The sequence below is a fragment of the Taeniopygia guttata genome, chromosome 1 (assembly GCF_048771995.1).
Source record: "Taeniopygia guttata chromosome 1, bTaeGut7.mat, whole genome shotgun sequence".
Taxonomy (NCBI): Eukaryota; Metazoa; Chordata; class Aves; order Passeriformes; family Estrildidae; genus Taeniopygia; species Taeniopygia guttata.
The window spans coordinates 8,983,166-8,997,580 of NC_133024.1; the positions used below are offsets into that span (position 1 = coordinate 8,983,166).

General features: G+C 39.0%; 1 protein-coding gene across 5 annotated transcripts in view; it reads left to right on the forward strand.

Annotated features, from left to right (window-relative positions):
• The window catches only part of SAMSN1 (SAM domain, SH3 domain and nuclear localization signals 1), a 143,385-nt gene that overhangs the window by 95,396 nt on the left and 33,574 nt on the right, over nucleotides 1-14,415 (forward strand). Inside the window, exon 1 of one of the 5 annotated variants that reach the window (XM_002192612.6) lies at nucleotides 13,117-13,309. The exons of the other annotated variants lie outside the window; for them this stretch is intronic. Coding sequence (XP_002192648.6) covers nucleotides 13,253-13,309 — 57 coding nt within the window. The 5' untranslated portion in view covers nucleotides 13,117-13,252. Of the gene's footprint in view, nucleotides 1-13,116; nucleotides 13,310-14,415 lie in introns of those variants that run through there. 5 annotated transcript variants of the gene reach the window in all.

The following is a 14,415-nucleotide window of genomic DNA, read 5'->3' on the forward strand; positions in this document are numbered from 1 at the left end:
GCTTAGCCCTGCAGAAAACAGTTAAGCTGTCTGTCTCAGACTAGTTTTTTCTCTTTTTTTTTTTTTTTTTTTGTATGTTTACTAAATGCTGCCCTTCTGTCATTTGTATGTTAAGATACTCTCTACCCTAACAAAGTAGTATACTTAGAAGTGCCATGTCCATACGAATTATAGAAGCTCTTTCAGCCTTCTGTTGCTTTTTATCAATCTGTGCAATTGCATAAGACTTTTGCAACCTCATAAGGCAGGAAAAATCTACAGTCAGAAGGTTGTAAACTACAGGAGCTTGCTAGGCTTGAATGGACCTGAAAGGCACAGTGGGGCACAGTGAGGTCACAGCTGAAGTCCTCTTCACAAAAGGGTTCCCAGACTATCCTGGAGTCTGAGACAAAGAGAAGAAAAGCAGATGAGTCCCTTTCTCCTCTCCCTCAATACTTTAACATGCTGCACCACTGACTGACCCATCCACTCTCCCAAAATCTGTGAAATCTGGAAGATGCATTTGTAGAATCACACAGGCCTCCTTTACAGGAAAAGTAGAGGAGACAACATCCTCTGTTGGAGACAAACCAGCAGAGGGTTACTGGAAGTGGCTTTCTCTTCTTCACACATTTTATCAGCATGGTTAAGTTTTACAGAAGAAGGATTTAGTCATTGATACCATGAGAATATTTATCTGGTGCTACCTGCATTTGGCATTCAGTGAAAATGAAGTATGAGGGACATTTCCCACGACTCAAAAGACCTGGGATTTGATGAGGAGAAAGAAAAAAATCTAAAGGTACTGCAGAGGAAGATACATTTTCTCTCCCATTTTTAAGCTAAGAGGAGATTAGAAAGCTTCAAAAGATTTCTATCTGATATGAATGTATTGCATTGTGGTGGAATGAACAATAAGTTTGGGGAAGCTGCAAATGACTTTATGCCAATTCCTGTGTTCATTCTCTCCATATTCCTCTCAGGAAGGTGTTGTGGTCTTATCACAATTATTTTTGCCCTGCTGTTACTTGCCATGGTTCTCTTCCATTTCAGTGACCTTGTGGCTTTTTCCTTTCCTGGTCTGGCTGCTCCCTAATCAGACAAGCCATTTGTCAGTATCTCCCTTTGGCCCCTAGGAGAATGGCTAGTTTGGCACTCATTTTTTTTGATGAAGAAACACTCTGATTGTTAACCCTGGTTTTGTACATTTCCTTACTCCAACTTTTCCTGACACATTATGCATAATAGGTTTGGTTACTGGTTGCCCCGTCACGGCTTTGCCTCCTCACTGTGGTTGCTCTTACCCTGCTCTCTGCACCTCCCTGCTACTCCTTTTTGGTCCTCAAAAACCTGCTGCATGTTGCCTGGAGGTTTATGCAGGTGTGGGGTGTCTGTGATGCCCGGGACAGACCACAGCTCCCTGGAGAGGAGTGGGGAGGAAGGGCACGGACAGCTGGTAATGAACAAACAGGGCAGAGTGTTCTTCTCTAGCAAAATGTGCTCCAAAGCTGAAAGTTTGTATTTGCACTGCCCAGAGAATTGCTGTGGGAATATTTCTGCTCCATTTCAGCCAGCAGTTTCTGCTGCACACCAGAATGCTGTAGGCTCTAATGGACTTTCTGACTGCTCAATTTTCTTAAGCAATTTGACTGTTTTCTGCAGTTTTTCCTTTCTTCAGCTAATGTCTTTCTGTTGCGAGACACCTGAACATGCCTTAGAAGAGCTTTCACAATTGCATTTTGAATCCTCATTTGGCACAAATATAGCACTAAAAAGAATGCCTGGAAATCCCCAAATTGCTTTTCTGAGACACCAATTTTCAGCTGCTCTGGTCACTCTGACTGCTTCACTGTCAGTAATAAGTGATCCTTTTAAAAGCTGTGGCTCTTGTTCCTATTTCAGTGACAAGGTAGGAAGCCAGATCCTCACCAAGTATAAATCTATTTTCTATGGGTGTTAGAGAGTCCTGCTCAGCTGTAGCCAAGCTGAAGCCCAAAGTCTTTGCCTGGGGAAGAGATAAAGAGCAGCTGAAAGGCAGTAAACAAAACCAACCAAGACCATGATATGCATGTTCAGGTGACAAGCTGTGGCTAAGACACAAAAGCAGGATTTGTTTCCTAAGATATGAAACTGTCCCCAGGTGCTTCTCTTTCATCTTGTCATATCTTCATTTACAAGGCCCTCAGCAGGTTTCCTGTTGCCTTTTATAACATTCTAGGTAATTTTTGTGTTCTCCCCATTAGTCCACCAGCTCAGCCCATCTCCCTCTGCATTCAGCACCCCTCTTGCAAGGTAAAGAGATAGCTGGACACCCCCATGCTCCCCAGACTGCAGACATGAGATATACAAGGACTGACAGACAAAAAGGAACAGTGCTACAAAGGCACTCATCTTTCCCCTGTTCAAACCCCGTTCCAGAACCTTGTGAAAACTTACTTTGAATTTTAAGATTTGTGAGCGGGTAGGGATTGAGATTTATGCAAATCTATTGTAGTAAAATGCTGGTGCCTTTTGAATGGCTTTGTTTTTTAAACTGATGAAAAGCCAAGAGCCACAACTAAATTTTCAGTGTTTACTTTTCCTGGAAATATGAAGAAAAATACGGACTCAGAAATAAAAGACACAAATACTAGTGAACTTAAGAACACTAATTTTCTTGATGCTTCCATGTCTGTAGAATTTTACTTTTTCTACTGTCACAGGGACCTTTAGTCAAGAAACAGTTCCTACAGTGATTTTTGCTATTTCTTGCATAGTAATGTGAAAAATTTGATGTCCTCATCTGTGATGACTTTGACCATGCAGTCTTAAAGCAAGTTTTAAAAAATGTGAAAAATCTGATGCTGTTATTCTTCACTATGGTAACACTTGTCCTATTTTTTATTTTTAATACCTGACTAGAATTTTCATAGCTCTGTAGGGAATGATATAATACTTTCCATTAATTTTAAAGGCATGTATACCTAACTATACCAAAAAGCTTCTCAAATTTTTTCTCCCACAAAGTTCTGGACTGTTTTGTGAAGCTGGATTGCTAGTACTTGCTAGTATATATGAGGCAGAACGATAATGAAGTTAATTTATTTGCACTAAAAGATATTTTAGAGTACCACAACATTTTTTAATATCATTACAGATAACTGCAGAAGAACATTGCAATTCACCGCAGCAGATTTCATGGGTTTGCTTATGACATAGCTGCTAGGTCCAGCAGAGCTACAGCTAGAGAGAGAAATTAAAGATTTTGGATTACTGTCCTGAATGTAGTATAAAGGGCAACGTGGTCATTGAAATTGCAGGGAAAACTGTGCATTTCCTAGACTTATTCTTTGTAAATGGCATATGACTTCTCAATAGAAAAAGAAGAGTGCTACCTGCTTCATGAAATGTGATTAAGAGTCAAAATATAATTAAGCTAAGTGAAGTTGTTGGTAACAAACTCTCTAGTGAAAGGATGACTTCCTGCTTGCCTACTTTAGAATTGCCAAAATGATGCACTTTTTGCATACTGAAGGAATAGATTGCATTGCCTGTCTGCTGCTTTATTAACCTACTTTGTGACGCACCATCCTTATGTGGATTTGCTATCAGTCCAGTATAAAAGACATTCTTCTTGGTTTTTTTAAATTTTTTTTTTAAATGTATTTAAGGCTATAATTTCTTCACATACATCATACAAAGCAAAAAAACCCAAAAACAAACAAGAAAAAAAAAAAACAACTCAAAAAACCAAAAAAACCCACCATATTACTCTGCTTGATCAGTGCTCCTCCTGAATGAACCAGCTAATACAGGCTGTGTTTTCATGCTGTGTTGTGCTAATGCATTAGCTCCTGGTGCTGGCAGGGATATATTGACCAATGAAACCATCAGGGAACTTTTATAATTTTTACAGTGCTGTTTATCTCCTCACACAAAGTAATGCAGTTTCACCTCTGTGTAGATTTACTTTTGAAACATAAATATTTTCTAGATCTTGTGCTTGTTGATTTGGTGACAAGCTTCCCCTTTGTAGCCAAAAAGTTTAATCTTCACTGTGCTTGCAGTAGCTCAGTGCACTCTGTGTGTGCTCATTTTCATGCAGGAGAAAGAGCAAACTTAACTTCAGTTACCTCAGAATCCCTGATGAAACTAAAATTAAATTGCTAATTAGGTAAGGATTTTGAGGCTTTGGTAAGGAAGCCACAGCTGAAGATGACTCAAGGACCCTCACTAACATTAAGTTAAGTTACAAGAATAGCTAAATGGTGGCTAGCAGTGAACACCACCATGCCTGATACTCCTTGTCTTCTCCTCTAGCTGATTCAAATGGCTTTTCTTTTGGGGACATCAATTTTCTGGAAGTTCTGAGGTGGCTCAGAACCTGGTTTTGTTTGCTTGCTTCTTTTGTGAGTGTAGATTAAGCTTGTTATTCTCTTTGGTAAGTCACTTTTGTATACTTTAAAGTGCTCCCTAAAGCCTATTTGTGAAATAAACCTTTCATAAGTCAGAAGAAATTAGTTCTGTTTACATCTCCCTCACACAGAAGTGAAGGGAAAGCCACATGATATCAGTGCTCAGCAATGGCACAAATGGAAGAGTGAGGATTTTCAGTGCCAGAAAGGTACTAAGGTTTCCAGGGCTGCAGCATTAGTATAATGAATGTGTTTCAAAGCCCTTTAAAAGAAGCACTTCTGTTGTGACATTCTCCAAAAGCAAGGCGTGTCTTGCATAATTCCAAACTTGTTTTTAGGAACTGAAAATTTAATGTGAAAACTGTGTGTTCATCCAACTTGGAAAAAATACTTGTGGGTGAAATGAACAAGAACAGAGCCTGAAAAATAAGACTGGAAATGAAACAATGAAAACAGAATGGACACATCTGTAATTCTGCTATTTAAATGCTCTCAGGTATATGGACAGATCATTGGAAGTCAAAGGCCAAGGGTTTCCAGAAAAAAATGGACAATTATTTGTATCTGAGTATTTGAGTATTCTCTTTTATTTTGAAAGGAATTCACCTATGGTAATGAAATTTCTGGACCGATTTTCTGTAGACATTTAATTGATTGAAGAAGTTCACCTTCCCTAATACGTAAGGAAAGCAAATTGGAAACTTGAACATAACATAATTCTTGCTGGAAGTGCTTGCACTCCAATCCATTAGAAAAAATCTGGCTGAATAATTTTTGCAGAAGAACCAAATTAATTAGGTTAAATGACGTGAAACGTCTCATTCACTTCTACTTACAACTTACCTTTGATAGCATAGCACAAGAAATTATGACAAACAGTGTGTGGGAAGTAGGAAAATCAAGAGTTCAGATAGTTTAAGATCATGAGACAGAAACTTTTGCAGATATCTTGAGGGTTTCTATATTTAGTTCTAGCTGTGTAAGTGTTTCAATACCTAGATTTCCTTCTTCACATTTATGCTTCAACATAATTCCCCTAAGAATTATGGCAGGATAGTATTCAGATTTTCCAGTCTGAAAGACTGAAATCAAATTCCCCCAACTTTGCTTGCAGCTATATTTGCTCAAATTTTCTGCACACCTAACCACAGGATCACACCCTGAGAATTACATGCATTCAATGATCAATTGCAAAGTAAATAACTTTTAACACAATTTCTTAGTGCTCCCCTGAATTAGAAGGCCAAAATAAATCCTCACTCCACTTCCTTATAGCAGCATGGGTTATTTAAACCAATGAATCATGATCCAGTGATTAAGGCTGTAGATAATGCAGATTCAACTCCCTGCACTACTACAGACCTCTTGTGTGAAATTAGACAAATCTCTTCACTTGTCTGCCTCGGGCTTCATTTGAAAAACGGGGATGGTTGTTGCATGAGCAAGGATACACATTCCAGCCTGTGCCCCAGAAGGGCAGCAGTTCAAACACTTTATTTGCAGGTTCTGACACTGTCATTCAGATTCATAATTTGCACTAAATTAGGCAGACACTCAGTAGAGAAAATGTGGTAAATGTTAAAACTGTCTTATTAAAACTGCCCCATGAAACACACGTGTATAGGGGTGGGAATCAGGAATCACAGATGGCAATAATTCTGCATTTCCTTGGCTTCAAAAGTTTGTTTTCTTCCTCTAATGAGTTTGGGTGTGTATTGTACATAAGGGTGCAGATTTTTTAGGGGTTTAGGTATTATTCTTTCCACCTGTAGCGATATTTGAACCCAAAGATATTTCAAAAGTTCTTGTGAACTTTCCCCTCACAAACCAGAGGAGCATAATATCAATGTTTCTCTCCACCAGTTTCTACATATATTAAAAAAATCCAAAAAACTTGCAAATTAGAAGGCTTAAATCTAGCTTTCAGAGTTTCCTCATAGAACAAGGATCCTCTCCAGTTCAGTGTTTGTAGCTCAATAGAACATTTAGCAGATCATGAAGCTGTTTTCAGGAAAGGTTTTCTTGCCTTTTCATCAGCTTCTGCTTTCTGTAGCTGCAGTAAGGCAAGGAAACAGAAACCACACAAAATAACATATGTGATAGAAGAAAAAAGTATCACATAAATGAGAATAAATGATAAAAAAAGTTCTCTAGAGAAGAGGTGTGCTAGGTGTGAGTCAAAACCTCATACACTGTGGGAAGTGAGAGGGGAAGGAGTTGGATCATAGAATGGAAAAAGGTAGATTGGTGGAAGGAATATGGAAGAAAAGGGGGATGTTTGGGAAGAGGCAAAGCATTACTTTCTTTCTACAAAGCACAGCTTTGGACACAGCTTTCCATTTCCATTCCCTTGTCTCCCCAAAGACAAGTTACTGACACATAAGTAATTGCCTTAAACATACTGAGCGCTGTGACTGTCCCTGTGAGTGTCTTTAGCCCACAGCCTGAGATAAAGCATGCTATCTAAAACCCTTAATGAAATAAATTTATGTGCCTCTGCTTCACTTCATCTTGTTGATGGGCTAAGAGCAAGTCCCCACCCTGTTGGTGATGCTCAGCTAACCTGGGGCAGCTTAGTCACTTGTGACCATTCAGCCACAGCCTGAGGCATCCCTGAAATCCTGAGTGAGGCACGAGGAGCACTGGCCATGACCAGCACAGGGTGCAGCAATCACCTTGCCAGTCCTTGGGGCCAAAATCCAGCAGGAAAAGTATCTCCTTTCTTTGTCAGGGGGCTCAGCATGGCTATTGCTTGCCACCCTCCCTCACTCCTGCCCTGGAGCAAGCAGCTGAAGGATCCAGGTGACTTCCTACACCTGCCAGGCAAGCACAGAGCATAAGCCAGGCCACCCTACACTGAGGTTCAGACTTGGATGTAAGAGAAAATCAGCCTCTTCAGTCTCATTCCCAGTGTGTGTGATTTGGCAGGTCTGATGATGGAGCTATTTAGACCCACATCCTGCTAGATTTTGAAGGAGTTGCCATTAATGCTAGCACCTGAATTAAGTTTTGCTACAGTAAGCCTGCAGCTGTAGTACAGAGCGTGGAGAGGAGAGGAAGGAAGGGAAGATGAAGGTTGCAAATAATCACCTTTTCTCAATGATGAAGGTTCTTTGTGTTTCTGCTGCCTATCAGTCAGGTATCACATCATATAAATAGGTAGAAGTAGATTTTTAAAACCAACTACAAATAAAACTGTCCTGTCCCTCTCTGTCACTTCCAAATTACAATTTTCACCTGCTTTAAACCATGTTAAAGGAGAAAGAACAACATTTTCCTCTAGAATCAGTATGAAATCCAAACCCTGTAAGTGAATAGATGTGCAGTGTGCTGTGTTATTCTTTCTCCTGTTAGCCTTTGCATAGCACTCCTAACACCATGATGGCACAGCAATGTGACACTCTGACGCCAGTGAAGAAATTCAGCAGGAGATGTTTACTGGGAAAAGATGGTTCCAACTGCAGAGTGTTCTGACAGCAGGCTGGCATTAGAGTTAATCAGAATTTACTTCTGTTGATCTTGATTCTAATCAGAGACAGGCTGGCAGACATCATGTACATACCTTGAAAAAATCCCCTGCTGCACTGTCAGTGCTTCTATGTTAAGCTGGACTTCTAAATACCAAATGAAGCATGTCATGTTTTGTGTATGACATAAAAACAGAGAGCCTAAATTTATTTTTATATCCGTTTCCTTTATTGAAAATCTCATATCTGAGCTTTTTAAATAGATGTACAAGGCAACTGTCACTATTTATGTGTAAATGCATTTCTGGGAGGCTGAGCTTCAGCTGGATGACTGTAAAACAAGTCATCCAAACCTGCAAATTCCATGGGATAAAATGTCCTTGTAGCTGATTAGTAATCACAGCGTTCACTAATGGAATCCACTGAGCTGTTCTAGGTATGAACACTGCAGTGTATTTTAACATTGATTTTAACATTCACTCGGAGAAACAGTGTGGCTGCTCCCCTGCATGTCTGAACTCACAGCAGCAGCATCCTGCCAGGTGCTTTCTGCTGCTCATCACACACTGGAAAGTGCACTCTGCTTGCAGAGTACAGGAATTGTACAGGAAAACCACCAGTGACGCACATTTCTGTAGCAAATTTTACACAGATGATGGATAAGTCTGTGGCTTCTGCTTTACAAGAGATCAACCTTGCTGACTTTGAGTTTTCTCAAGAGGAAGACCTAGAAGATTTAGACACAACTTTGGCTCTTAGTCTTTGAGCTAATAAGAAAGGGATTTGTTCAATAGGTGAAAGCCAATCTCCTTGAGAATCCTTATGTCACAGTACTATAGATTTTTATTAGTGTTAGGGCTAACCTGACATAGTGTAGGCATGACTGATCTGTTCATCTGCTGCTAATGCAAGAGAATGTGTTGGGATCAAAGCTTGAGATAAGTCCCTGGTACTTCAATTTCCCTTTAGGCCAGGTGGCGTTGGGAACATGCCAAGGACAGTCTGAGGGCCTGGCAATGAGCCACTTTTTCTTACTCACAGAGCATCAACCACTCTTTTGGACCAGACACCTCTTTAAACTCTGGTAGTAGTGTTCTATAGCCTGTCCCTGCCATAATTCTTCATGACTCCATTGACCTTAAAGGCAAAGGGTTAGCATAAAAGAAGGAAGAATCACAGTAACATTTTTTTCAGGAAGAGAAGGAAGCCCAATAGTCTGAGAGGCCAAAATCCCATTTCCTGGGACCCAGCATGATGAGCGTATTCCTGCTGCTCTGCACCCTCATGGTTGCTTAAACAAGCTTTGACTCCCACTCTTTGTGGTACCTTACGCCTTTACATTTTATGTACGTCATTAAAGATCCACCCAATGTAAACAATTTAACAAAAAATAAGTTTTTGAAACACAATTTAGGTCTTAGTTATTCCCTTGGCTACATAGCCAAGTTTCATAACTATTATATTTTGTATGGGATAGGAGTCGTCTTGATATAGGGTCAACACAGCCACAAATCTAAACTGTAAGCTTAAAATATTCTTTAATCATGTTCTGTCTCTCTAAGACTCTGTGGTTCTGTAGCTTCTCCATTTTCTTTTCCTGATGAGAAAAGCACATGGGAGCCTATTCAACAGGAAATCGTGCACCTCGTTGTGTGAAGTCCCAAAATATTTTGGAACAATTTTCAATACTAAGTTCTGGATGAGGAGTTTTCAGAGCATGTAGGAGTCTTAAAGATGGGATGTTACACATCCAGTTCCATTCCCCAGCATCCCAGTGGAAAATCACAACTGTGATCTTTGTCATTAAAATTAAAGTGAATATGTTTTTTAAATAGTTACAGTCCAGCCCTCAACCTCTGTCTTCTTTCATGGGTTGTCAGTGGAGAGAGGGCTTGATTTCAACTTTCCACACTTTTTCTTTTTAGTTTCTGAAGAGTCTTTGCTGTGGTAGTTTATGGAGAGAGCTCTGCTGAGGATTAGCAGTGACTGTAGCTGTGGCTGGCTCAAATCAGACCAGGAGAGGGAAGTATCTAGCTAAATTCTGGCCCATAATTAATACATTTGAGGAAATTGTGTTCTGCTCACGAACATTCCTTGAGGAAATAAAGATTAAATTTGTTGAGTAAATTATTCACTGCAAATTATTCACTCAGCTTCACTTGCTATTCTGAGATTTCTGCAATATCTAAGTGAGTTAGATGGCACAGGGAGACACACGGCCATAAAATCACAGGCTGAAAGCAGGAGTCTTTTCTTGTTCAAGATATGTCTTCTTTTAATTAAAATAAACAGACTAAGACACTCTGGGTTTGTTTAGTATTAGGGAAAGCAATGTAGAGCCCCAAGGCCCCAAGTTAAACTTGGACCAGTTTTGTCTGACAGACAATGAAAACGAGTTGCTAATACAGAGAAAGTCTCATTTCATTTGCTTTTTGACAGGTGGCCAGTGTGTTAAACACTTCAATCTACTTCACGCCCTACTTTCTAGTTTTATCAGAATAATCAAGCAGTGAAAGGATAAGTTTACTCTTGCAGTTTAGTCTGGAAGTGATCTCTCCTCTCAGGGAAGGAAACTGGATGGAGCCCCTGGGGGAATATGATACCATGTGGGAGGGAGGCACATAAAGCACTTGAACATCCAGGACCATTCATCACGGGCCATTCATTAAAAGTGAGTAATGATAATAATAAGCTGTAAGGGATGTTGCCTTTTATAAATATAATGACAGTGAGAATCATTCTCATGGGGTCATCTTAATTATTTTTAAGTGGATAGCCTTTTTGCCTGTAAGACTTTCCAGATAAAAGAGTGACATTGCCTGGTTGTTTCAGGATAGAGGAGTCAGTCCAAGCCCCATAAAAATTACCTGAAAAACTTCTATTGATTTCACCGGGATTTGGATCAGATTCAAAGTCCAGCAAGGAAATGGAATAACTTACATGCAGTCCTGTCCAACAGAATAATAAGTATAAGAATTTTTCTTTAAATTTTACACAGGTACTCATTCCCCTTTGAAAAATTAGCTTTAAATACAGAGGATATAAGCACAGAGCTTATTATTAATTTTTAATTCAAAAGGGGTCCTTTTGAAACTTAATGGTTAACTAATTTAAATGAACTTAATGTTATATATGTGTGATTTTCTTCACTTTGTTACTTTTTAAAACTGGTGGGTCAACCTTCCAAGGGCAAGAACATAATCAGGTCAGCCTTCAAGCTGCTATAATTTTTCTGATATGTGGATGAGGAAAGGAAATAGATATGGGTGGGTACTATATCTCTCGAAATAGCCTCTTTCTTCCTGTTTAACAATAAATATTCTACAGAAAGGAAGCTCATATATTACTCTTCAGCTGAGTTCCCATTTTATTAATCATGAAGATTTTAACAGTGGCCTGAGACAGGAAATCACAGTCTAATGATCAGCAGAGTCTGATTTAATCCTCACATTTGGATCAGATTAAAAAGAAAACCAATATACTGCAATGTAAATCTATGGAGATAATAATCAAGTTTAATTACTGTTAAACATATATGCAGCTTTTGTAAAAACTTATGGCTTTACTGAATTACTAAGGATGATTAAATATCCATGGTAAAACCTCCTTCTGCTTAGAAACTTAAACTGATGTTTCAGGTGGTCTTTTCAAATATAGGGAAAAAATATCTCTGAGTTAACCATTATTACTAATTAATTAATTATTAATAATCTCTATAATTAGGAACTGTAATGGATATCTTATTTCAATAATAAAACCTTCACATCCAACTTTGGTTTAAATTAGAGTTGTTCTGATTAAAATGTGAAGTTTCATGGGCTGAGGTTCAAAACATAGTCCACTGCTGCCCACTAACCCAGAGAGTTTTGAGCCTGCATTTTACAGAACTTTGGTACCTTAACCCCAGTTCCTCCTCCCCTTCTTACCAACCCCCATCTTATTAGGCCTGGAAAGGAAAACCTCATAATACAATTAATGCATAACAATTATTCCTTCATCAATCAGTTGCAGTCCATCCAGCTGCCCATCCATTAGAACCCAAAAAACCCTCCAAAACTTCTTTTAGACATTTAAAGAGAAGTCCAAATAGCAAGTCAAAATGGGAATCCATCCGATGAGCATGTCTTACCCCTCCTTGGAATAGTCATATGGTAGAAGAGAAAGAAGAGTATTTTAAAAAGAGCTTTTTTTTATGCTAAAATTATGAGCTAAGGCTGCTTAGAAAAAAAAATTTTGAAAAAATAACAAAATTTTGAAAAAAAATTACCAATTTTTTGTCTTGACAGTTACTCCTGAACCTTTTTCTTGCAACTTACTAAGATATTTCTTTAACATATGTAGTAGCCCTCAGTTAAGATTTAATTGAAGCTCTGTGAGGAGCCTGAAAATTTGGGGGTTGAAACTGAGAATTTGCCTCCATTGCTCAGCAAATTTTGGGAATATTTCCAAGTTTCAAGGTTTGTGGCCCATGATTCACAACAAATAAGTTTTACTTAGGATGCTGAAGACTTTTGTTTTTTTCTCTAAGATCAAAAACTTCAAGCAAAATGAAGCAGGAATTTAAGCTCTTTTAATAGCTCCACTTTCTTTTAGCTTTTGGAATGGTTTTCAATGGTTTTCCGAGGCAGAAGACCTCTGCCATTTTCCTCAGCCTCTTTGTTTACAGTCTTCTGTAAGACTTGCCTTTTCTCCCAGTCACTTTTTCAGCAAATCAAGGAAAATGGAGGGTTGAAAAGTGGTCTTTCAGGGAGTCCCAGTTCTGTGATAAATGGCAAAAAATTATTCCACTATGCAAAAGAAAAAGATGACTTTAGATAATTCCCTTCTCTACCAAATAGCAAGTCTTAATCTCATTGTTTTTATTGTATTGCTGGAGAGCCAAGAGAGGATTGGAGAAGTTTGGGGGCAGTTACACCCACGGTGTAGCTCACATCTGATATCAATAATATTTCTTGGTCCTCTGAATATCAGCACACCTTCTTCACACACAAGTCCCAGCACAGGTGGAAATAAAGGTGCACTTAGTCCCATAAGGCTGAGAGGGAAAAATTGAGAGAGGAAAAGATAATTATTTTCTTGAGGTTGTCCAAAATCTTACTAAGGCCTGATGGTGACACAGCAGCAAAGTTTTAAAGCATTTCTACTTTGACCCTTGCCCTACTTTTCAACTCATCTCCTTGGTGCACCTCTCTCTTTCTTGTCCCCGTCACTTCCTCCCTTCCTTCCTCACCCCCTCCTCAAAGGAAGAATTCAGTTTGCTCCCCCATGCCACAAGGCAGCCGTGTGAAGTCACATCCTGATAGAATAAGGAACTGCATAACCCATGCTCATGTCCGGAGTGCCCTCCCTTGCACTTAGTTTGGTTACAAATTCACAGCAGTTGCACGTCCAGTGGATTAACCTGAGCTAAACATGCTGAAGAGAAAACCATCTAATGCGTCTGATAAGGAGAAAAGTCAAAAGCCAAAGGTAAGAATGTCCCATTTTTGTTGCCAATTAATAATAATAACAGGAATTCTTAACAATTTTTAATACAAGGATTTCCTCTTAAATCCTAGCTTCAGGATTTTCATATGTGCTTGCAAGTACCTCGGTGCTATAATCTCAGGAATCTGTTGCATATACTCACTTTATAATAGTAAAGATCCAATTCAAGGAATCCTCATTGTGAAGCTGCTATATCTGTGCTAAAGAATTCTGCTGCTGGACTTTGTTGTTTTATGCTCTGCATCAGTCTTTTAGCAGGTGGGCAAACAAAATCCCCTTTCTCCATTTCATCTATGATAAACCAATGATGTCCCAGAAAGGAGCATGAGAATCAGTGAAGAATTAGTAAAGCTATTAAATTTGTTCCTTATTTTAATAAATTTGCTTTTGCATCACCATAACCACAGGAGAAGAGGGTACTTGGTAATCAGGGCTTGTCATTTTAATTTCTCTGGGAATCATTAAAATATCAGCCTGAAAGAAATACTCTAAGCAAATTGACTATGCACTACACTGGACACTTTCCACAATCTGGAATTGTAAGAAAGGAACTGAGAGTTTTGTAAGATGCATGAGGATGCATCTGATGGTCAAAATTTATTTTCAGTCCCTGGACTGAGTGCAAAATGACCTCTATGCATTGTATTGTACAAGTATTGTAGAGTATGGCAAGGCTGCAGTGCAACAGCTACTGCTCAACCTGAGTACTTCAGTCTCCATTTCTGCCTCAGCTTATCAGCGCTGAACATTTAACAAAGAGATTAGAAAAGCCTTTTAGCATTTCTCTGCTCTCAACAACTGGTGTTTCCCAATTTATAGATCCACCTTCTCATTGTTTGGGAATAGACATCCTTTAGTGACTTCTGTGTCCTGAGAGATTACTGCAGACACTGTTTCAGCAAGGAGGCCTTCTGATTTACACAGCATTGGCTTTTGTAAATTGTGCTTGCAAGTTTAGACCATGAATCATTAACAGTTGAAATTAACAGCTTTTTACATGGATTTGAAGTGATTTTGATACCATTTTCCCACACATTTTACATTTTTTTTAAACATCGAACTGGTTGGTTTGGCATGCCTTTTTTCTG